Here is a 24239-nt window from a genome sequence, read left to right on the forward strand (position 1 = left end):
GAGCTCGTCATGTGCTTCCGTGCATGTGGGCGTGACGACTGAGGAGTCCAAACCCCGTTGCCTAGTGCATGCAGCTTGTACTGCAGACTTCATCTTGCACGAGAAGAATGTTTGTGCCGATAGAAGAAGAGGAGATTTATCGTCGCAGCCTTCGGAAACTCCAGGCCACATGTTGAGTACCGCTGCGGGGCGGGCGGTGGTTTTAGCTCTTCTCGTGGTCTTTAGCCTGACGCTGCTGTTTTCGCCCACCACCTGTTTGTCGTCGGCACCTCGTCAGCGACGACCGCGAAGGCTCGTCCCCGGCGCCGTGGCCGCACGCTGCTCCGTGGGCATTGGAACTGTTTGCTACATTTAGCCGGGCGTGGGAAGGCGGGACGTCGCGTGCTTCGTCTTGGATCAACAGGATTGGACTGACGAGTCATGTCGATCGTCCTTCCGGACACGCAAAAGAAGGGCATGTTTCGCTCTCTCTCTCTCTCTCTCTCTCTCTCTCTCTCTCTCTCTCTCATTCGGCAAGTCGCTACTGACTGTGGCTGAATTCTGTCTTTCCCAATATATGGATTTATATATGAGATTTAAGTTCTTCAAATTAATAAGATTTGTATATCAAAACCAATCTTAAATGCGAAAGATTGTAATCCATATTTTATGAACAATTGGAGCTTAAATTATTTTAAAGACAAAGGTATACTGACTGAATTAGCGATGTAAATTCATTAAATTAATAATAGGATTAATTATTTCTTCTCTCTCCCTCTTTTACTGTGAATTTGCTGGTAATAAGAGAACACGTGATCCTATCCAGTCGGTTCACATGGAGAACAACAACAGTGCACGCCATGGCTTTACAACAATTGCGTGACCAAATCATCATCTGCTAGTTGTAAGCCTATCCGTTGTTTGGCCGTATGCTGACTGCTGACTGTTTCATGAACTTATGAGCGTGTTTATTATACAATCGAACGACTGAAATAGCTTTACACAAGACACGATATCACAACACTGTTGCGCACTCGATCGGTGTGAGAGGCACATCGTGCGGAAACACAGCAAGCGTGTCGAACAACAAGGGGTCCATTGGGAGGAGAATCCTATGTTGTAGAAGACGTGCATGCCCATCTGCAGCACATGCATCCCTGTGCAGACGTACTCCCAGTGGCCACATAAGGACAAGTAGATTGATGGCTATGCTACGACTTCGAAGCAGTCCACTGGGGAAAGAAAACAATGTGAAAAAAGAGATTCCAAAATAAAAATAGAAAGTTGAGAAGATAGAACCTGAAAACGGTGAAAAGCTGGAGAAGACAGAGATCAAGGAAGGATTTCTCGATTATATTATGGCAGATACGAAGTCCAAGTTGAACGTGTGCGATGATGAACAAGGAAAAGTCAACATAAAGGAACCACAGAAGTTGGAAGCGATACAAGTCAGAGGGGGTTTTGTAGGCTTAACAATAAAACATGACCCTCTTGATGTTCTCCTTCAGTGCTGGAAGAGGTTTCACGGCTGCGCTAATTGGAGTCCTCAGTCCGCTAGCAGATGCACCACGTCCAGCAGTCGCCCCAATTGTCATTGAACCACTGTCAGATGTCTCCGGCTCCATGTAAAACCGGGCACGGAAAGCAGCTAGATGGGCATAATATGCCGGTGGCACTGTTCAGAAAACCGTAGAACGATTCAGCCATGGGGAAATTTAGAGAGAGAGAGAATGCAAGGCAGACATACCGATAGATACAGAGCGCGTGCACCTCGCATAACTGCACAGTAATAATAAAGGTTAAATCTCATATGGATAACTAGTTAGTGCATAACAGCACTGAAGGTGGATGATTAAAGGGATAGAATCTTACGTGTAACAGAGGTTGTTCGTCAGAGTTTGCAAGGCATCAGCTGTGAAATTGTTCTCATCCCACAAGACATGGTAATGTGCAGGACGGCTTGTGCCCTTCATGTTCGATTCAATATGGTCAGGTCTTGCCACCACAGATAGGTCCCCAAAATTGCAAATAAAGAAATAAATGCATATAACATAGATAAATTGTGATGAGGAGAAATTTACTTGGATGCCAGCATGGCTGCACAAGTAGAAGTCGAATTCGGTAGGGTGGCAGATCATAGAATCAACAACAGTCCCTAGAATTTCCAAGGGTAAACAAATAACATATCAAAATCAACATTGAAGATCAAACAAAGTCATAATAATGAAAGAAAGAATAAAACAGAACAACTGCTGGCAACACAATGTGGCTAACCAGGTAAAATGTTTCCACTCTTATCCACTGAGCGATGATCATTGTGATTATTGGCGAACAGCCTAGTGTGGTGACGTTTTTGAACGACCACAAAAGTCACTGGTGGCTGATAATTTCGTTCTAGAGAGGCACACGCCTGAGACATCAACGAAAAAGAAGTTTAAAAATGATAGCACTGTAATAAGAACATCTATGGAGACCAGATATCCTACTTTTCTGATTGCATCAAGTTCATAAAGTAGAACTTGATAGAATTGTCCCTCACTCACTCCATCCCTGGAAAGACAGGACCATCTGTGAGTTTGTATCATAACAAAAAATATTAATAGGCAAGAAATTTCTTAAATGCATACCTGTAAAATATAATTCGCTGAGGCTTCTGTCCGGTAGCTCTCTTAAAGGAAATAAGAAGCTCTCTGCATAGCCCATAAGGTATGAGATGATTTTCTTAGCTAAACAACAAATGCAGGGAAAGAAAAACCAACAAATTCTGTAGAGCTGGCTATAGATTAATAAGCTATTCATACTTGATCATGCCACCGGTGACAGTTCCACGCTGAGGATCCTGCCAGACTTTAAAGAGATCTTGAATTAATTCTTGTCGATGGGCCTGAGCACATACTAATCCTGCATATTTTGTCACCTCAGGCCAATCTTGAGAAGCTACAACCTGAAGAGCAAATGGAACCAAGGTAAGAATTAATATCCAGATAAAACATCACAGCAAAAGAACTTACAGCTGCAATAGAGGGGCTAGAATCCTCTCCAGGATGAGGATGCGTGACATCAGCACCAAATATAATAGTAGGTTGGTCACTGACAAATGGTATACGCCTTGACAAGGCATCCATAAGAACCGTGTTCCTGCCACCAACCTATTCATAAAAATATTCTTCCGGGCTCAGTGATAGGAAAGAGGGAACAGATAACACAAGCTCAGCTACCAACCTTCACATTTATTTTAAGAGCAACATTGGCTAGATACTGCCTACTTATCTTGAAAACATGCTTAGTCAAACAACACTGTGAAACTAAACCGAGATCCGTCTCACATATCCGCTTCAAATCACCTGTCATTATAACACTTGTACATCAGAGAACATTGGGAAAGTGAGAAGCAGGGATCAAACTGAAAAGAAGGTACTCTTAGACTGATTAACTAGCATAGCAATGTCATTATGTTGCAGAAATCAAGACTAGGTGCATAACAGCATACCATAAAGAGAACCATTACTATCGGGCAATATTACAATGAGCAAATCAAGTTCTTTGCCCTGAGGTTGGAGTATGTTCATTGCGTCATGATAGAGTGCCTTCAAAGCTCTTTCCACATGATCAGGCCTAGCACTCAAGGGAGGAAGTACAGGTTCTAGAGCAAACTCCTGCAAAAATGTTTTACATCATATACAAGGCAATGAATGGAAATTATAATGTGTACCAAAAAATAAAGATCAAGAACATACCATTCCAGATATCTGGCACATCTGAGCAAGCTCACGACAAAATCCACGAGCAACATTTTCTTGAACATTCCGTGCAAAACTGATACATGTCCAGTTGTTCACTCTCCCACCATTCACCAGTTTCTACAATTTGCCAAACAAGCGAAATTGTAAGCAACACAAGTAGATAATATCAGAAAAATAACAAGACTGTATGAAAAATGCACAGCTTGATGCAGAAACCATTCCACAACTAACAAATAACATGCAGAAGGCTAAATGATACCAGATGACTATAGTAGTGAATAAACAGAAATGATTGAGTAACATCTAAAAAAGGAATCTCAAAGAATCCTTACATTTTCAGATTCTCTTCATTGAATAGACATTAACACAGAAGTATCCAATGGCTAACATATGAGCAATGGTGCTCGCACTTTCAGCCTCTAGCAGATAATATATTCTAAATTTTTCAATGCATGGACACACATACGTAAAAAAGAAAAAATATATTCGTCAACGATGCTAGAAGTGTATTTTAGTATGATCAATGGATGCAAGCATATAATACTAATAGCAGAATCAACACAGAGGAGCTGCAGGCTTAATGACCAAAAGAGACTAAGAGAGCAGTCTAATGCAATACCTTATTCATCATGTTCCACTGGCCAACTCTTGGCAAGCAATCCTTCTCTCTGCCGGTGTCGTGGTACTTAAGCTGCACAATCAAAATGATGCAATCAGTCACTCTCAAATTTAGCCTAATCCACAAACAGCAAGCTGTGATAGTTGTTTGTGATAGAGACATGTCTTGCACCCCTCAGTAATCTCAATGTAGATGCTAATAACATGAAATTAAATTGTGTTCCCATTTACCCAAGGAGCCGGCAGAACACGAGCCTCAACTGATGCAAGTCTCTCACTGATCCTGATCCCGAATTCTCTAGCATAAGGATCTTCATGGTATGCATTGTGATGAACTGTCTGTAAAAGAATGACGAGTGAAATACAATAATCATTATGAATGTTCTAAATTCCTTTTAGACATACATAGCAGTTTCATTCTGTATCTATACAGGTTTCTAAACATAGAGTAGAGTTCAATGGTGACTCATGAACAAGTAACGCAATATGAATAACTAAATGAAAATAAATGAAAGAATATCATCATGTATGACTGGTAATCTTCATCAAAACCCATAGGGTCTGATTTAATCTCATTTAACCCAAATCTTCACTTGTCGTGTCTGTGCTAGGAATCTGAGCTGGAAGCAAGTCAAAACAAGCTCAGGTCAAACATATGTCACCTTACCATTTGTTTCAGTAACCCAAATACAGGGATGAAAAAGGAAAACACTGAGAATTTATGCATTAATTTGGTGGTGCTCTGATATTGATTATAAGAAACAAAAGCCACAGAAAATGAGGATAGCCCAACCCCACTCACAGTATCTCTCACCCTTTAATGGGCTCACTTTGCGAACATGCAATTGAGAGTTCACTATCACCTCTCCTATTTTTCCGAAGGGTTATCTAACAGTGTCCTGTACCTGAACCAAACACTACCTTTGGCTTAAATGCAACTCAATTCAACCAACTATAAACAATTTGCAAACTGCCTGGCTCCATCAGCCTGCCAAACCCAGGCCCAATTCTTAGCAGCAAGGTTTTGCTGAGCAGCAACAGATCTTGTTGGAAAATCAAGTCATAAGTACCATTATTATTACTATCCTACCCTCCCATTCCACATGTGACCCCACATAATGGAATTATCCCAGCCCATTCACAGCTCTATGCCATGCGAACCACACCATCCAAACGTAGTATGAAAATGAAAACTGAAAGTACAGTAGGTCAGGGGTTCTGACGGAAGAAAGAAAATAACGATAAAGAAGTAGAATGCAAGAAAAAGTTGTCCTCCAACATCAAGAGCTAAAATTCAGCCTTTGCAACTTGAGAAAAATGTACAGAGACTTGAAGTAACCTAAACATTCTTGGCATATTGCATAAAGACCTTGAGTTGTGAGGGTTCCAAGTGGTGCAGTTGACAATGATGATGAACTTAGTTTTGAACTGTGGTTCTATAACTAAAGATTCTGAAAGACAAGAAAAGATAATGAAAAGCATAATCATTGAGGTGAAAATAAATAACCTGTATGATGTCAAGCTCCCGATCTCGAGGAAGTTGGCATGTCACCTTTAGAAGAGCAGTGATTTGCTTCTCATTCAACCTCTTAGAATATCTCTGCCCCTCCACAATCTTGCATACCTACAAACAATTATAAAAATTGAACATGCATTTTTGAAGGTCTAAAACTTTATAAGCACAACACTAAACTTAAAATATAGATCAAATGAATATATATAAATATATAGATGAAATGCATCATACAAGACAAAAAGCATATTATAATAACAATAGCTCACTTCCATGGGTAAATAATTTGGCCTCTGTTGATTTCCAACTTGCAAGCAAGGCAAACTCAAGTGTTGGATGGCAAAACCATAAGTCTCTTGGAAATACCGCACGACAGACTTCATTGTACCTCTTTCATCAACATGGAAACTGCCATTCCAAAAATTCCAGGACAAAATTTGAAATGTATAAGAATCATCGCAGAAATCAATATATAAACAGTGTTTTCATGATAATTTAACAGTGTCTTTTGCATAATAAAGAGGATAAAATGAACTAAATCAATAAACACGAAAGTAGTTCCTCACGTGAGCTCCCTGGTTGCCTGTGATGTTAAACCAGATATGCGATATTTTCTGCGCATAGTGCCACGATGAGTGACCTCAACCTTCACACCTCTTAAAGCCTTTTTTATCTGAAGTAGCATAAATAATTAAAAAGTGATATAATAGAGCTGCCATAAACTTGAACAACATTTTCATTATTTTAAAAATAAAATGCTGGCTGACTCTGACTGAGAAAGTGCATAGCTACAAATAATCAATGAAACAGGATAAATTGAGGTGTGTGGAAGTCACAAATATAGGTAACACAGAAAGTGAAAGAGTTTTTTCTTAAGATACACATGAAGTAAACCAAGACAACTTTGCCTCCGCTAAAAGGATCAAAAGAAAAGACCACCTTCCAAAAAACTGTTTTTTATCACAAACTACCAAGTATGTTTGCAAATATAAGAAAAAAAGGTTCTCCATTATGAGTTCTCTCCACTACCCAGGAAAAAGAGAGGTACTCGAGAAAATAAAAAATCATTGAAACCAAACCTTCACACGGTCAGCATCAGAAAGTGGTCTTGATTGAACATCCCTATTAAGAAGCTGAGCGACAAAGTCAATGACTGGTAGTGGCTCAATGAAAGCTGTGGAGGAAATATCTGCACCAGAAAGTAAATTTACAGGACCATACTACGAAGCAACATCTGCACATCAAAATAGAAACTCTAACATGCATGTGTTAAAATTAAGACCACATCAAGAATGTTTAAACCAGCCAAATGTTGTACATTTTTTTAATGCACCAGTTTATGAGACAAGGATATGCACAAGCCTTTCTATCTCAGAAAATGAAGTAATGCTCTAGAGCACATCAAATGCGCTACATACTCATCCGTTAGTACCATATATAAAATTATTGGCCCTCTAGCAGTACAAGAAATTAAGTAAAAAGCTCAGCATAAACCAACTGAATTCTAAAAAGTGGGGAATCTATAATGTCAAACTTGTAATTAGTCTACCAAGGCATAAAAAGCTAATTTTCATCTGGTAAATCATATTTTCTACATCCATCTTCTATCTTCAGAATGAATTGTGAGGTGTAAATTATTCTCTGACCTCTACAAACACAAATCAGGATATTAAATACTGCAACAGAAAATCAGGTCTCTTTTCGTGGCCACCTATGAATAATATAAAGACAACTTAATAAAAACACATAAAGCAACATAGTTGCAGAATTCTTTTCTGTCACAGACTTGCAACAAGTAAATCTGCTTCACCACAAAATCTAGAAAATATACTTTTAGTAAATTGTATGATCACCTAATAGCCACACATGCTCTGGGTTCTCCAGATGATAAAAACCACAGATTACTTTTAGTTGCATGTTTGACTTGATTTTTTGAATATATTTTTCCAGCATCATTTGCCTGCCTTCTCCAATAACAGCACAGGTTCAAAAGTACCTATGGGTAAATTGAGAATCAGAGAAATGGGTTATCAGTACCGATATTTAGAGAGAGGCCCATCTGTGTTGGACGAATGCTCTGATAGAAACCTGGCCAACTTTCTAGTCCCTCGCCAAGTTGTTTCCTTGTCCCTATATCAGGTGAATAAAAGGACCGACCAACTGGCACATATCTGCAGACCATAAAGAATAAATCACCTCAAATCTTTGATAATAAAAATATTGAATCAATTACCATGGTATAGAGGCACTATTTATTACCTTGCAGTAGGAAGTTCACCAAGCACAATATCGAGAACTTGCAATGCTTCTTGGGGAGCATCAGCCTGCCTCCCGGCTAGAAACATCTCAAGACGGTGTAGGTTGACACGAGCTGCTAACTTGATAACAACCCGAAACGTCCTATGTCGCCTGCAAGATGAAAATATATATTAATGGATCGTACCACCACCAAAATTAAATAAAAAACAGGCATATCAATGGATCAAATAGAAGACCTTTCCATGCCCGACCCATCATCCTCATTGTCTAGACTGATATGAAACTCTCTAGATGTGAATGGCAATGGGCCAGCTGTATAAAGACTCTTCCTGCCATCATACACTGGAAGACGTCCTCCCAGATAAGCTTCCCTATATAATTTGACTAGATGTTCCATCAAAGCACGATTGACACCACGTGATGTAGCTTCAGGCATAATTGATACCTAATGAAGTAATTAACCATCACAGGATAATATTAAGGCATGAGAAAGAGGCACATACATATTAAACCATTATTCGAGACGGAACAGGGAAAACTCACATCATACTGGTGAAGGTCTTTGTCAGGTAGTTCAGCAACAAAGTGATTTGCCTTCACCACACATTTGATGCCAAAGGTACCTTTACCAGGGCGCACTGGAAATCTCATTGACTTGCTTGAAGATGCTGGCATAGGCTGGATTGCTTGACTGGAAGCTTCCCCGTGAACAGAAAGCTGTTGAAATTGTTCTGCAACATCAGTAGCAGAAAACTCTGGCTGTCGTGATGAACTGGGCTTCAATGGAGCTGCTTGGGTAGCTTGATAAGGAGATTGTGTTGCTTGGTGCAGCTCGGGAGCTGGCGGCCTTGATAGACCTGCAGCTGAGGGGCCAGACCCACGTCCTCCAGAAACACCACGGCCACCCCGGCGTCCACCATACTGTTGCTGAGGCGGCATTCCACCTCTGGGCTGAGAACTACCCCGGCCCTGATACTGAGATGGTGCACCTGGCTGCTGAGCATCATGAGGTTGTGGTCGGCCACCTCGACTTTGGTAATATCTCCTGCCACCACGACCACCTTGCTGGGTTTGTTGAGGACTGGATGGAGCCCAACCCCTTCCTGCAGCACCTCCCTGCTGCTGTGGAGCAGGACCCCTATCTGATGGCCACTGGGGTTCTGCTCGTGCACTGTTGCCACCTGTCTCGTGAGATTCTGAGCTCTCACCAGCAGAACCTTCGGTTCTGTGTTTTCTCACCATGTCATCAGCTGCATAAGGATGTCATCTATGAACTTTGGGCTTAACAATGATGAATGAAAAAGATCAAATGGAACGAATAGTAGAAAAATCTATATTCAAACTAAAAATCATAAATGGGAAGGCCCTAACTGACCGAGACAAGCAACTTTGAAACAAAGATTCCAAAGGAAGATTCCAAATTAGAACATTGAGTACATCTGAATTGATATTTAAACGTTTTGCAGAAACAAGAGCAGATTTCAAGGGGTATTGTGTCTTATACTATAAATATGCTTCATTCGTTGAACATAATAGGTACATTGAACCATCAGGAACATACAGCGAATGGTTTCCTATGGTCAGGACAACATAGAATGATGTCCATCCTATTGGTTTTTCCTTCAACAACCAGAAACCTGGATCTATTTATAAAATAGATGGACTCCAATGTTGAAAAGGGACAAAAATCAAAGAAGATTTGCTAAACTAAAAAAGGCAGGAATTGCACATATTTGGCATATATTATGCGAAAGCAATAAGCACCTATGGAGGACATTAACAGCATACCTGTACATGATTACAAAATCCTATAAAATAACAGTATAAGGAAGTTTCCAAATTAGCAAATTGAGTACATCTGAAATGATATTTAAATTTTTCACAGAAACAGGAGCAGATTTCAATGGGTAGTGTATCTTATAATTTAAGTACGCTTCATTCGTTGAACATAATGGGTACATTGAACCATCAGGAACATGCAGCGAATAGTTTCCCATGGTCTGGACAACATAGAAATAAATGATGCCTATCCTATTGGTTTTGCCTTCAACAACCAGAAAACTGGATGAATCTAATATTGGAAAAAGATGAAAATAAAAAGGATTCAGTAAACTAAAGTTCAGCAGCATGACACAAATTGGCATATATCTCAAGTTGAAGCAACAAGCACCATATGGGGGATGTTGATGGCATGAACACCAATAAATGATTACAGAATCATAGAAAATACAGTACAAGGAAGATTCCAAATTAGCACATGGAATACATCTGAAATAATATTAAAAGGTTTCACAGAAACAGCAACAAATTTTAAGGGATACTGTATCGTATCTTTTGAAAATGCTTCATTCGCTGAACATAATGGGTGCATTGAACCATTGAAGGGAACTGTTTTCTATAGTCTGGACAACATAGAAATGCTAATTGCATAAACTATAAAATGGATAAGATCAATAGCTATAAATTTGGAATCTTCGACGGCAAGTCCAAATCCTAAAATTTTAAAACTTGAGGATGCGTAAACTATGCGACTTATAAGGATCTATTTTCTATAATGCAAGAACTTAACAGTACAAAATGCTTTGTGATTTATTCAGAACATAAATTAAACAATTTAAAATAGAAATTGTGCATCGAGGTTCTAAAACATCATTACTTAACCCATAAAGGCATCTAACTAAGTCGAACTGTCAATTCTCATACATGTGGAACAACAGATGGTAAGAAGTTGATTAAGTCTGATCCATTTGCCAGAAAAGAATGTATATGATTATCAAATACGAAAATAACTTAAAACAGATACTTCATTTGCAACATTTAATTAACAAGTAATACATAACGAACACCACAAAAGAAACAGAAAGAGAAAGCATTCCAATGGTAAAACTACCACATATCCCAGCCTAGAGATGAAAAATAAATCACAGTAGGAAATGAATGATCATAAACTAACTGCGGAAACGAAGAGGAGACGTTATCACATATATGATTACACAACTAAACCAAACATAGACATTTGCATTGTGCCATAACCCTCAGGAAAAATCAAAACCAAACAAGTAAGCGGCCTGCTAAAAGATCTGTGCCCGTTTGTGCCAGAATCGCAGATCTACAGTATCAGAGACTAAATCACAGCACGTTCACCCCAGGCAACGCTCTTTCACCCTATCTGACTCCACAAAAAGGGAATCAACAAGCACACTAATTCACATCACGTTCTTCCCCAAAGAACGCTATTCTACGAGTACGACAATAACCGAATCCCAACACTAAAACCAAAAGAGTAAAGACAGAACAAAATCAGAATAATCCAAAAAAAAAAAGAGCAAGCCGAACGACGACGCATTACTTTGGACCAATCTCCACTTGACTACAGTACGCAGCGAGCTCGGTAAAGAAAGCGGAAAGAAACCGAAACAGATCGATCTTTACAAGGGTCGAACGGAAACGCCAAGAAGAAGAGACCGAACTGCTTTATCTTGGTGGCAACACCAGGGGACGACGGTGTAAATCCGCAGATTGCCCTTGGAAACCGCCTCTGGAAACCACCCCTCCTCACTGCACTTTACCTTTGCGAAAAGAGGAAGGGAAGTGTGAGAGAGACGCCTCCACCCGTGAAAAGTGGCCAACCCGCGGGTACGTGGGGGATTTCAAACGGGCGTTAAGGCGTGGAGGAAAACGACAAGCCCCGGCCCGACTCACCCGAGTCACCGATGACTCGTCTCGGTGCTTGGGTTAGGTCGGCAGGGCGGTGAAGCGAGAGGGCGATGTCGTGGCATCCACCGCCCTGTGACAGGACGGGCCACCACGAGCTTTCCGACACATACCCGGCGTATGATTGGCCGCGCCGTACCGTCGGGGACCTGAGGAGGACACCTGATCCGCTCGATGACCTCGCCCGTAAGATTCTCCTTGTAACCGGACTCGCGATCCCCCGTTGAGGGAACCTTTTGCAACTCAAAAGCGTGCTGACCGCGCGATGGACGGCTCTGATGGCCGCCTGGATTGTGGTAACTTGGAGCGGTGGTTTTCACAGGCTTCATAAGAAGGCAGGGCGCGCACGGGTTGCGCCGGTGCTCACCGTTGGAGGTCACGGGGCGCGAAGTGGTGCCGCGGAGCGGACGCGACACGGGTAGCGTGGTCGGCAGGACGATCGGCCACGTCGGAAGAATCGAGTGGGGCCGGCCACGAGATGCCCCCTCACGTCCCTCGTAGCCGTTATGGTTTGTTTAGGTGAGGGTACCCGTGGGTCCACGAACGGTTGACGATAGCTAAAAGTTCTGTCGCGGCTCGGCTGCAGCCACTGGAACACCGTGCAGGGATGCTTTTTGTCACGCGGCGGTGATCCGAGCCGTTGATCTCGCCAACACATTTTACTGTGACTATGGCGCCGTCGTGGGTGATGATATTTCTCTATCAATAAATAATTAATGGAAAATTAGAGAGAAAAAAAAGAAGAAGAGAAAACAAGAGTAGTGATGCATGGTTGGAAATAAAATTTTATTCCTAAAATTTAATTAAAATAATATTTTTTTAGTTGAATTAATAATAGTATATCATAGAGAACTCAACCAAAAAATATTTATGTAGCTGATTCGAAATAATTAAGATATTATGATTTGTTACTATTGGATTTATTCTAACATATCACCCAATTAAATAATAGCATAATGATCAAATATAATGATGTTTGATACTCACTTGTTTATTGATGTTCCCTAATCAAAAGAATTATTCCAAAAAAAAAAAAGATATATTGACTATGTTCCATAGTATCATTTTTAGTGTTCTTGTTCGTTTATAAGAATTCATGGAACCACCATACAAATGAGGAAGCGTTATCATAGCATCTTTGTTGTTATTTTATTTCTAGAATTATTTGTTGGGTAAGGTTCACATAAAGAAAACATAAACTCTAATAGAACAAAGACTTTTCTCTAACACAATACATTTTTTATTTTTTTGAATTGTTTTTTAATCATCAATTAGTGCCTTGAGATTTTCCCACTACAAGCTTTTAATTTCATCAACTAGGGATCCAAAAGTAAGACCTTTGATGAAAATAATTCTTTTAGTGATTTTATTTTCATGGATGAAATTTATTAGTGACAATATATTGTGACTTTAAGTGATGAAAATTTGGCTTAATTATCTCCACAATATATACTATCTCAATCCATGAAGCCATGAAGCTACCATTCTTCTAACTTTGTTTCTTCCGAGATGTATATCGATATAATAATGATAATAATAATAATAATAATTGTCGGGAATTAAGATCCTCTATTGAGAATTAAACGATGTGCATATCCCTAAGTTGGATTGGATGATTTAATAAAAAATAAAAAAGCTATATGATAAATAATGTTTATAATAAAAAAACTTATAATTGGATAAGATATGAATGGTCATATAAGAAAAACATATAGTGAATATAAAAAATATATATAAGGGCTTTAGTTGTGAGAATAGAAATGAATATGATAATATAATTTTATATTTTATAATTTTATATGATTTTATAATTATAAATGCTCACCTTAAGAAGAGATATAAATATTTAATTACTTATAAGAGTGATCATAATTATAATTAAATAGATTTTTTTCTCACTAAAAAGGGTAGATAAAGTTATTTGTAAGAATTATAAAGTTATACATAGTAAAAGTTTGATGAATCAACGAAGGATGACTTTATTGATGAAAATGAAAAAAGAAAAAGATAGTAAAAAATATTACTAGACTAGATGATAGAATTTAAAATATTATAACATAAATAATTTTAATAATAAGATAAAAGTGAGATAACTTGGAACTTAGACGAGGATAAGAACAATATTGTTTGAATTACGATGGCTAACAAGATTAAGAGCTTAATAAAAAAGATTCTTAGTAAAACTAAATGTAGAGGTATAACTTTAGGAGATAATACGTAGTGGTGTGAGGAATATTTAAAAATAATTTTTACTAAAAAATCATGTTTTAAAGATTAATAAAATTATATAAATAAAAAATTAAAAAGATATAAAGAATCTAAAAAAATAGTTAGTATGGTAAGATATAAATCTCATGATAATTTTTATAATAAATTAGGTACTAAATATTATGAAAAAGATATATATATATATATATATATATATATATATATATATATATATATATATCAAATTACGAAAGTCAAAGAAAGAAAATGTAAGGATTTAGATAATATTAAATGCATTAAAACTGAAGATCAACAATACTTATTGATGATAATGATATTACGAAAAGGTAAAAAGTTTATTTTTTTTATAAATTATTTAATAAATATTTGATATAACAATTAGATTTAATGATAAATAATAATAAAAATTTTAATAATTATATATTTACTCATAAAATTAGAGCTAATGAAATAAAAAACATATTAAAGAAGATAAAAATAGTTAAGAGTCTAGGTTCTAGGTTCTGATAATAACCTTATTAAGGTCTAAAAAAAGTTAAGCGATAAGAGTAGCTTAGTTAACTAGCTTGTTTAATAAAATCATGAGATTTGGAAGGATATATGATGAATGGAGAAAGAGTCTTTTTAGTGTCAATTTATAAAAATAAGGATGACATATAAAATTGTTCAAATTACAGAGGAATTAAAATCATTAGCTATTCTATGATATTTTAGAAAAGAGTTATTAAAAATAGGATAAGGCTTCAAATAAAAATATTTGAAATCAATTTGATTTTATGCCCAGAAGATCAATTACAATTATTAAAATAATTAGTGAAAAAAGTATAGGGAGAAAAAAAAAGATTTACATATAACTTTTTTTTGACTTCAAGAAAGCCTATAATTGGGTTCTTAAAGATTTATTATGGAAGGTTTTAGATCCACTATATTAATATTATTAAATATATGAATACTAGTATTAGAACTATAGGGAGTATGTTTAGTGAGTTTTATATGATTACACTAAGGATCTATATTAATTTTTTATATTTTTACATTGATAATGGATGAACGTACTAGTCACTTACATGATAGACCTTCATGGTGTATATTATTTGATGATGATATTATCTTGTTAATAAGGGCATAAGTAAAATTAATTATAATTTTGAGTTATAAAAGTAACTATTAGAAACTAAAGGTTTTAGAGTATAGTGTTCTAGAAATAGATAAAATAATATAATTAAATTTGATGAATAAAAAGTATCTTTTAAGTAAAAATTTTATGTATTTTAGTTTAATTATTCAATAAGATTGAGATATCAATAAAAATATTATTCATAGAGTAAAAACATGATAGTTAAAATGGCAAGAGGCATTAGGAGTCTTATGTGATTATCGAATATGATTAAAATAAAAAAATACAAAAATAATTATAAGATAATAATTCTTTATGGATCCGAGTGTTGGGCAATTGAGAAATATCATATATAAAAAAATTATGTATATGAGAATATTAAGATGGGTGTGTGGAGTTACTAAGAAAGATAGGAAAAGAAGTACTTTCATTTATGAATAATTATGTATCACTTTGATAAAGAATAATTTAAAAGAAAATCATTTAAGATAATATAGATATCTGCTGAGAAGACTTTTAGATACGATACAATAGTTAAAAGAGGTGAAATAACTAATATTAGTGATACGAGAAGAGATAGAGGAAGACCTAAAAAAATTTAATAGAAACTATAGATAAAAAATTTAAGAACTTTGAATTTAATTGAACATATGATTTCTTAATATCACAAAAAGATCTATGTAATCAACCTTAAATAGTTGAGACTTATGACTTTATTATTAATGTTATATTATAAATTAAATGATAAGTATGCACCACATCCCTATCATCCAATTATTTATAGCAGGAGTGAGCGTTGAGTTCTAATAGTTCATTTACCAATTTATAGAACTAACATCATGGAAACGGGTTGTTTCATGCTATTATCATATTTTACATGTCAAAAAAATTTATATTGTCTACCTTCACACTCATTGTTCTAAAAAGTAAAAGAGGGGGAAAAAAAAAAAGAGTGAGGTAGAAGAGGACAATCGTTACGGAAGAGGACAAATGATCGAGCATCGTGGTGTGGCGGAGGCAATAAACAAAAAAGGAATGACGATATCACCTCATGGTAGGTCACAGATAATGATGAGAAAGGATAAGTACATTTATAAGATTTCAAAAAAATAATATTATTATTTGAGAAAAACAAGAATATAAGCATCATATAGGAGAAAAATAGAAAAATCACCCTTTTATATTTATAGAGGAGGACAAAAAAAAAAAAGGAACTAAATCAACTATTGAGAGTTATTAACTATTACTTTTTCAATAAAAAACAAAAAAAAACAAAATTAAAGGAAAACCACCGAACCAAAAACTCAAGTTCTTAAGACCAATCTCAATCTCCAAAGGAAATGCGATAAAGACAATAAGTATTCCTGACATGATTTGCTACTTAGTTTCTCTCTCTCTCCCTCTCAAACCAATAAAATAACTTCAAAATTATATACGAGACGACAAATAATCCTGCCAATGTTCAGAACTGCCTCTCTGTGGGCAGCATAAAATCTTTCAATTATTGACATATATTTACAACTAGAAAAGAAATATAACATACATCAGTATGCCAAAGGATACGAAGACTGTTACTTTTTTTTTATTATTGGTAAAAATATCTCAAAATAATACACACACAAGCAAAAGGGTGCATTGCCAAAGGCACAGCCATTTTGGGCCGTGATGGGCCGTTGTCGGATGTTGAATCTGGGCCTCCGTCTACTATAAAAGACAGCTCTGGATCACACCACGCCCGTTTCCGAACATCAAGTGATCGCGGAGCTCCATGGAGACGAAGAGGAGGAGCGGAGGGGCGATCCTTGGATCCGTGATCCGGCTCGCCGCGATTCTGGCGATCTTGGCCCCCGTCGCTTCGATCGACGACAAATGCGCCGCTTGCAACGCCGTCGCGGTACTCGTCTCCCGTTCCTTTCCTTTCCATGGTTTATTCCGTCCTTGCCTTGCCCTGTCCGATGGTCTCTAAATCTGTAGCTGCTCATTTGGATCCTATACCTTCCGTACATCACTGCCGAGTTGCAAGTCGAATGATGATGTATGCGTCGTAGTTTGATTACAGTTTCGATATTGCAAAATAACCTAACCAATAGATTGCCAAGCTGTTGAGATTGCGCTACTCAGATTGGACCGAAGAAGGGAATATAGCGTGTGGAAAGGGCAGATAAATGATCTCTTCGAGGAGGTTGGACTTGTAATGTATTTTGACTGAATCGTAAACCCACTGTTCTTGAATAGGGAGGACTGACCATAGTGCTGGATATTAGTTATCCCCAGTAGTACTCGCAGAATCAAGAAACTTAAAGTAGCTAATGCCACTCCTTTAGCGTGGAAAGCTTAAGGTCACACAAGCATTAGAAGTTCAGAAAGCTTCCTGCAAACCTGAATGAGCTGCAAATGGGAAATCAAAGCTATAAGATAATTTACTGACATATCAACCATTTACCTTTAATGCTATCATGTAGTTACGTCAGGCCACAGACTGATTTCGTCGGTTTTTTTGGGTCATTTGATTTTAAAAGTTTTTAATTACCACCACTTTTTCAGTATTATGAAGAAAGTCTATCCGTCTCATGCTGACTTCTCTCCTTGCTGAGAAATCATGTTCTATTATAATTTACATTACTTATTTATGATCGTTACTAGACTGATAATTTGGGGTTGAGTTGGGTTGACTTCAGGTTAACAAAAATCTTCTTAATTTGAACCTGTCTCATTCTGATCCAGTTAGGAAAGCTTTATGACTAGTCAACCTATCTGATTTTGGATCACATTTCAGCTAGCCTGACTAAACTTTACAAGAAATACGATATAATGTGAGAAGAAATTAAAGAGGGAAGGCTGTTACATGGCAATGGGGTAATGGAGAAGATAGAAATGATAATAGGATGTTGTCCACGATTGGAGTAATAGGTCCTTGGATTGGAGAAAGACAATCTATTAGGAATATGCGATGGAAAGTTTGAGCTTTGTCAATGTTAAGCTCACCCACTTTTAAGAAACTAGATAACCTTTGAAGCATATGATGCCGATTCTAGAACTCTCATCAAGTTTTCTTCTTCCATATTCTCTGCCCATCTTATACTACCTGAACTGTGACGAAAATCTCCATGCTAGCTGGAGTCATTTCCGGTCTGTGTGACAAACATACCCCTGTCTTTTTGTTTGATAACTAAACTCATTTATCCAATCCCTATGTATTTATGTGGGTTTGTGGATTCAGGTCAGGGATTGACACCCCTAATCCCTATTAACTCTTATCGTATATTGAAATACAATATCCTACATTTTCAGTTTGAACAAGGTTGCTCCTATGGTTAAATCTGAACTTGATGGGTTCTAAAGCATTCAGTGCTCAAAACTCATGGTGCATGCTAGTCTAAAAAGACAACAGAACAATTGTTGATCGTTGCCAAATACTGATTACTTTTCATTGATCACCTTTGTGAGTGCTAGCACTCATTTTGAAATTATGCTATGTGAAATATGCTTTTATCCTTGGCCCTGTAGTTACTGTTAGGAAAAGATGGCCTAGTAGATGAGGCTCCTGCCAATGCAGCGATTAAGAAGGCCCAATGTGTGTAGCCTTACTCCTAAAGGTAGAGAGGTTATTATGGTGACTCGAGCCTTTGACAGCTAGGTCATGGAGGAGCAACCTTAGCATGATCCCAGGGCCTGCTTTCTTCCTGGTGTTACCTTTTCTAATTTAAAACTCTTTTGGTATTGATGATTTCTATTATTTTGGATGCTTTTTAGGCTGCTAATTGTCTTTGTAAACAGAATCATGTAATTATGAATAGCCAAATATCTTAATACCTGCTACTTCTCTCTTTCTGATTTCTGATATATCTGTAAATGATTTGCAGGCTGAGATAGAGATTGGACTTTCTAATGTAAGTGTCTTACAGTCAACTTTAGAAGTCTTATTCTTCATCCAATTTACTTTATGAATGTGTAAACATGAAAGTTTGGCGCACCGATCTTACTCCATCATGTTCAAGAATGCAGTTATTTGAAGCACTTGTACTTCTCAGATTTTAACATTTTCAATTGTATGCTTTTCAGTTGTCCTTGTTAGAATGAAATTAAAATTTAAATAGGCAGTTATCTGATTTTTTTTCATGTAATACCACAACCAGTACCCCTAATTTGTAAGTGGAAGTTCTAATTAAATTGACGAGGTGGGTAAAAATGTTATATAATGATAGAGATAACATGGTTAAGTTGGAAGGTTTCGTTCAGTGTCTTATTAATCTTTGCTTCAGCTTTTCTCTTGTCAACTGAGATATTAGGAGTACGTCATCTGTTCTTACTATTTTGCATGAATATGCAATTTATATAAGGAGGCTACTCACATCTGTTCTCATGATTGTGCATCAAATAGTCATTTTATATAGGTAATTTGCTATCAGGTTGTCCCTCCCTGAAGTTTTTTACTTTCAGTTGAGCTAAAACCAAGCATGTTGGTCATTGTTAGCAGCTATGATACAATATACATGACACATCTGATGTTGCCTTTTGCTTGCAGTCTTTTCCATCAACAACTGTCATAGTCATTATTATTATAATCGTACTCATGACAATGGCTATAGCAAGTGTAGGTTGAGAAAGCTCTATGGAAGATTTCATTAGAATTGTTTGATCAAAACCTAGCATAATCATCTCAAATGCTGGTGCTAAATTGCTTCCTTAGGCAGTTTAATTAGAGGGAAAGTTTTCCATGAAGCCAAAAAAGCCACTTGCTTGTTGGGCAGAAAATGTATATTCTCTTATGATTCTAACTTTTTAGCTAGATAACACTGTACAATTTCTCTAGAATGTAAAAGAAACTACCATAAGTGAACGTTAGATTTATGTGCTTTCTGTTTGAATGCCATGTTATGTTAAATTGCCCATGACATTTTCTGAGTTTTTCACAGACTTATTTTACAGTGTGTGTGAATTTTCTAATTGATATTTTCTACAGGAGAAACCTAGAAACCATCTAGATATGCGTCATCGTTTGGATTCTAGAGGTCAACGTGAAGGAAAAGTAATTGATTATAGGTATCATTTTTAAGCATGCACATACACTATAGAGCCTATCTATCTAATTATGCTGCAGGATTTGTAGTATTAAGAGAGATTGAGGAGCAGAATTGAGATATCGAACTAAATTTGTCCTTTCATACATGTTACTGATGAGCATGAGATTCTGTTTGTTAATGCTATGTACCTAATTTCTATTCCACAAGTATTTTCAGATGTTGCTATTCATAATACAATCCCTTATCTTGTAATTGAAGTCATCCATGGAGCCAAAATCTAAGTTTTTAAGGTTCCATGAAATGTTTGAGCAGAATTACACTAGCAATTATCAACCTGGTGCAATTGAGAGAATGAACACTCTGTGCTTGAAATATACTTAGTTGTTGGAGTAGCTGAAGTTTAATTTTAGTAATTGTTCAACTATAATCAAAAGAAGAGGGTACTGAGTGGGAGACAAGACTTCTTAATGTAAGTTGCTAGAAAGAAGGAAGATGCATTTGTAAATATCATGATTCATGATAATGAAAGAACGGTACCCTTCCTGTTCACAGGCTTGTCACTTAAGCCATAGAACTAATTTACATGTGTACCTGCTTGTGCAGATCCCTAAGTAAGCATTTCAATAAAATTGAGCCACATGAAGCAATAACAGAGAACGTAAATCTTGGTCCAACACTGGTTATGGTGACCCACTGAATCTGTACGGTATTGGTATACCAAAAGGTGTGCCAACCTGTACCACTCAATATCACTGAATAAATAATAAGATGTAAAATATGAAGGGCATTGTACCAGATTGAGCTGTATATTCTGATACTGGAGTTTGGTTGGACTGGTAAAGTACCAATTGGTATGATCGAAATTTGAAATCTTGGTGACAACAAGGAAAACCATAAGCATTTTTTCTTCCTCTTTTCTTAGATAATATTTTCATTACTTTTCTTGAATGCTTGAGTTTTGCCTCTTTTGAGTGTGATGTACCATTGAAATTTACATAATCACGCATCTATAAGTATGTGCTTCTTTGAGATTTTCATGGCAACCTGTGTGCTTCTTTAATAGTATTTTTAGTTCCTAAAGAAGCTTATTTAATATAGTATTTCTGTCTATAAACTGATAGTAATAGCATGAAATAAGCCTCCTTTTTTGCATTTTTATTGCTAACTTTCTATGTAATTATTATCTTTCTTAATAATTTATAATCTATTCCTTGCATAATAATTGATTTTTTTTGCTTTGCATATCATTCAGAGTAAAACTTTAAAGAGATAATTTGTGGTCTGTTTCAGTATTCTGAGACCAGATTTGCTTTTCCTTAAGCAGTAATTTTCTTCTTGTTTGGCTAATGCATGAATATTTAAGTATGTTGGACTCATTGCTTGCATGGCTGTTGTTTCATGAGACTAAACTGAATACTTAGTTCCTAGCTAACAATGTTTTTAAAATATATTCTTTTAAACAGAGTGAGCGAGTTAAGAGTGGTTGAACTTCTTGATGGTCTTTGTGAAAAAATGCAGGATTATACTCTGGAGAAGGTAGGCTTTTGTTTTTTTACACCTTCAGTAAGTCTAAATTTTCACTTCTGTCTCTCAGTAGTTATGGTTTGAAATGGGCTTATTATGAATTTTGAAACTAGATATAGACTTTGGGATTGCCGTACGAGTGGAAACATTTAAATCAAGTTTCTGGCTGCTGAGCATTGTTGCTTCTTTGCAGTTGGATTCTGGTGAACAAGCATGGATAAAAGTAAGAGATTGGAACAGCATTGAAGGCGGTAAGTAACTAAAATTTGATCTCTCTAAAAGTAAGAGATTGGCCATTTTTCTGTGTCAATTGAGTTGCTGAAGATGGATAACCTCACTTTAAAATAGCCATTGAAAGCTAAAGGCAAGTTCCAATTTCTTTTACTGAAGACGTCAGCATTTTGTATCGGTGATCTAGGAACTTTTATAGATTGTGTACCAATGCATTTTTTCATCAGCATCGCATCGCAATATAAATAATTACAAAATAGTATATGTAATGAAATGAAGTAATAATTTTATACTTGGCATGAGACCATCTACCTACAGGAGTCCGGGTTCTTAAAATTAAAACCTCATATCCTTTTTAGTTTTATATATTGGTGAAATACCAAGAGATGCTAGGCATCGATGGTAATTCCTTTGTTTTTGTTTGCATTCTCCTGTGATTGTTTTTGTTATGATAAGAATAATTTGTTTTACTCTAAAGATATTCTATTTTTTTTTTCTCTTGTTTTTTGGGCAGATAAGCAAGAAGCACGTGCATACTCAAAAGACTTATCCTCCTTCTGTGGAAGGTAAATTATGTTTTATGGTCCTACTCGGCACTACAGTCCCATTTGCTTATTATCTTGTCTTCTGAGATCATTTAGTAATGTATTCTTTGCATTATATAACTAAGCATGATAACCCCATCCTTGTATTTTATTCAAGTAGCCTGCCTTGCTAATTGATTACGCTAAATCTCTGTCTGGATTTTGCACTACCATACATTTTGCATCACAAGTCAATTGTCAGATTCTATTCATTATGTAATTTATGCTTGCTAAGGTTAACCTTCATGGTGATTCCTTGTGTAAAATGACATAATTTCCTTCTCTATGTAGGTTGTTGGAGGAAACAGAGGATCAGGTGCGCTGGCGTCCAATTTTTTTTTTTTCTATCTTTCATTATTCCTTCTTCCATGGTTTATTTGTTAATTTGTAGCAAATATGGTTTGACCCATGAAATCATAGTTTATATGAGTGGATTGTAGTTTGTGCTTTCCATCAGTGCCATCCTAACATCTAATTTTGGAAACATAGGCATGAAACATATTACCATATCCAAAGTCCTTGGACTCCTAGGGTATATAATGTATATTCACTGCTTGACCTAGATCACTCTCCTACAAGTGATTCATGGTTAAACTCTGGCAAAATCATTCATTATACTTTGCTATGTCCAATATTGATCTATTTGTGATATGCAGCTTGCTGAGTGGATAAAAAGAGGATCTGCAGAATCTGGGGGAGTAAGCAAAGCCCTTTGTCAAGATCTTACCGAGCACTGCAGCTACTCCAGGTACTTCGGGATAAGTGCCATTGACATCTCTCAACATATTCGTGGTTGTTGGTCCTGGTGATCTTTTGCAATTACATAAAAAAGAACCATTTACTATATCTTTAGTAAATTATCACCTGTGAGTGCTTGATTGCTTGTGGGGAATCGATTCATCATGGATCTTCTTTGTGGCATTTACAAAGAGCTAGGCTTTATAGAAGAATATGATATGCCCGAATAGTTCCACACCGAATTTGGGCTATGGTTTAGTACACAAAGGACTATCCATCCTAAAGACACTTTGAATACTTCTTTTCGAGAACTTGATCCATATTATTTGAGGCATTGATCCTGTCACATACTTCTTTTTCAATAGATTTAACTAGATGGATAAGCGTCTTGATCAAACATAGTGCCTATGGTTTGTTTAAAAATACATTTCTGATTAGTAGTAGAATAAGTCCAAATATCTTGTGGCATGTTACAGATGATGGCGTTTAGAATCTTCATTTTCTTAGAACTCTGGCGATGGTGATATTTTCATGCTGCTTTAGACAATTTTTACCATACTACATTCTTTGAGCACATTCCTGATTTGCAAATTCAGCATATTGCTTATATTGAAGTTATTAAATTGATTTTCGGCTGTATTTCTTGCAGGTCCTCTAAGATGTACGATGGAGAGTTATAGACAACAAACAAACCACAACCAAAGATTCTTCAGGAAATTGTTTCCGAAGTAGGAACTATGATGAGTTCAGTCAATTATTGAAAATCCTTTTTATCCTTTGCTCTAGGAATCAATTCTAATATGAAGAAATAACAATTTTAGGATACAAAGATTTACTAAGAAAAATCTGATGTAATCTTTGATATATTTGAAACTTTCGCAAAAACATAACATGGGCATACTACTTTGAAGTTGCTTTCTAATATCTCGAGTAAGTTCGCATATTGTTGGGCGTGAAGGATTGTCT

The 24239-nt window shown here is 36.5% G+C and overlaps 2 protein-coding genes across 4 annotated transcripts; one reads left to right on the plus strand and one right to left on the minus strand.

Annotated features, from left to right (window-relative positions):
* Window positions 1-1311: 1311 nt before the first annotated feature.
* LOC135585627 (protein argonaute 1B-like) lies at window positions 1312-11735 on the minus strand. Of its 3 annotated transcripts, none has more exons than XM_065092687.1 (23): window positions 11583-11735; window positions 8656-9362; window positions 8349-8557; window positions 8113-8262; window positions 7891-8024; window positions 6933-7042; window positions 6420-6526; window positions 6123-6261; window positions 5848-5964; window positions 4572-4679; window positions 4342-4413; window positions 3717-3839; window positions 3470-3635; window positions 3202-3323; window positions 2991-3128; window positions 2781-2923; window positions 2607-2669; window positions 2466-2529; window positions 2254-2389; window positions 2061-2134; window positions 1852-1946; window positions 1727-1758; window positions 1312-1654 (listed from the first exon to the last, which is right to left on the minus strand). In XM_065092687.1, the coding sequence occupies exons 2-23, from the start codon at window positions 9352-9354 to the stop codon at window positions 1449-1451; spliced, it is 3207 nt and encodes a 1068-aa protein (XP_064948759.1). In that variant the 5' UTR covers window positions 9355-9362; window positions 11583-11735; the 3' UTR covers window positions 1312-1448. The 3 variants fall into 3 exon arrangements, with proteins under 3 accessions (XP_064948759.1, XP_009397986.2, XP_009397976.2); XM_009399711.3 differs by having other exon boundaries at window positions 11545-11704; XM_009399701.3 differs by having other exon boundaries at window positions 11462-11704.
* Window positions 11736-16915: 5180 nt separating this feature from the next.
* LOC135598611 (uncharacterized) lies at window positions 16916-24207 on the plus strand. The gene is made up of 9 exons (XM_065092688.1): window positions 16916-17066; window positions 19036-19062; window positions 20136-20215; window positions 21660-21732; window positions 21914-21971; window positions 22466-22517; window positions 22827-22851; window positions 23192-23283; window positions 23923-24207. The coding sequence occupies exons 1-9, from the start codon at window positions 16941-16943 to the stop codon at window positions 23951-23953; spliced, it is 564 nt and encodes a 187-aa protein (XP_064948760.1). The 5' UTR covers window positions 16916-16940; the 3' UTR covers window positions 23954-24207.
* Window positions 24208-24239: the final 32 nt, after the last annotated feature.

Source organism: Musa acuminata, chromosome BXJ2-1, assembly GCF_036884655.1.
Source record: "Musa acuminata AAA Group cultivar baxijiao chromosome BXJ2-1, Cavendish_Baxijiao_AAA, whole genome shotgun sequence".
NCBI classification, from domain to species: domain Eukaryota; kingdom Viridiplantae; phylum Streptophyta; class Magnoliopsida; order Zingiberales; family Musaceae; genus Musa; species Musa acuminata.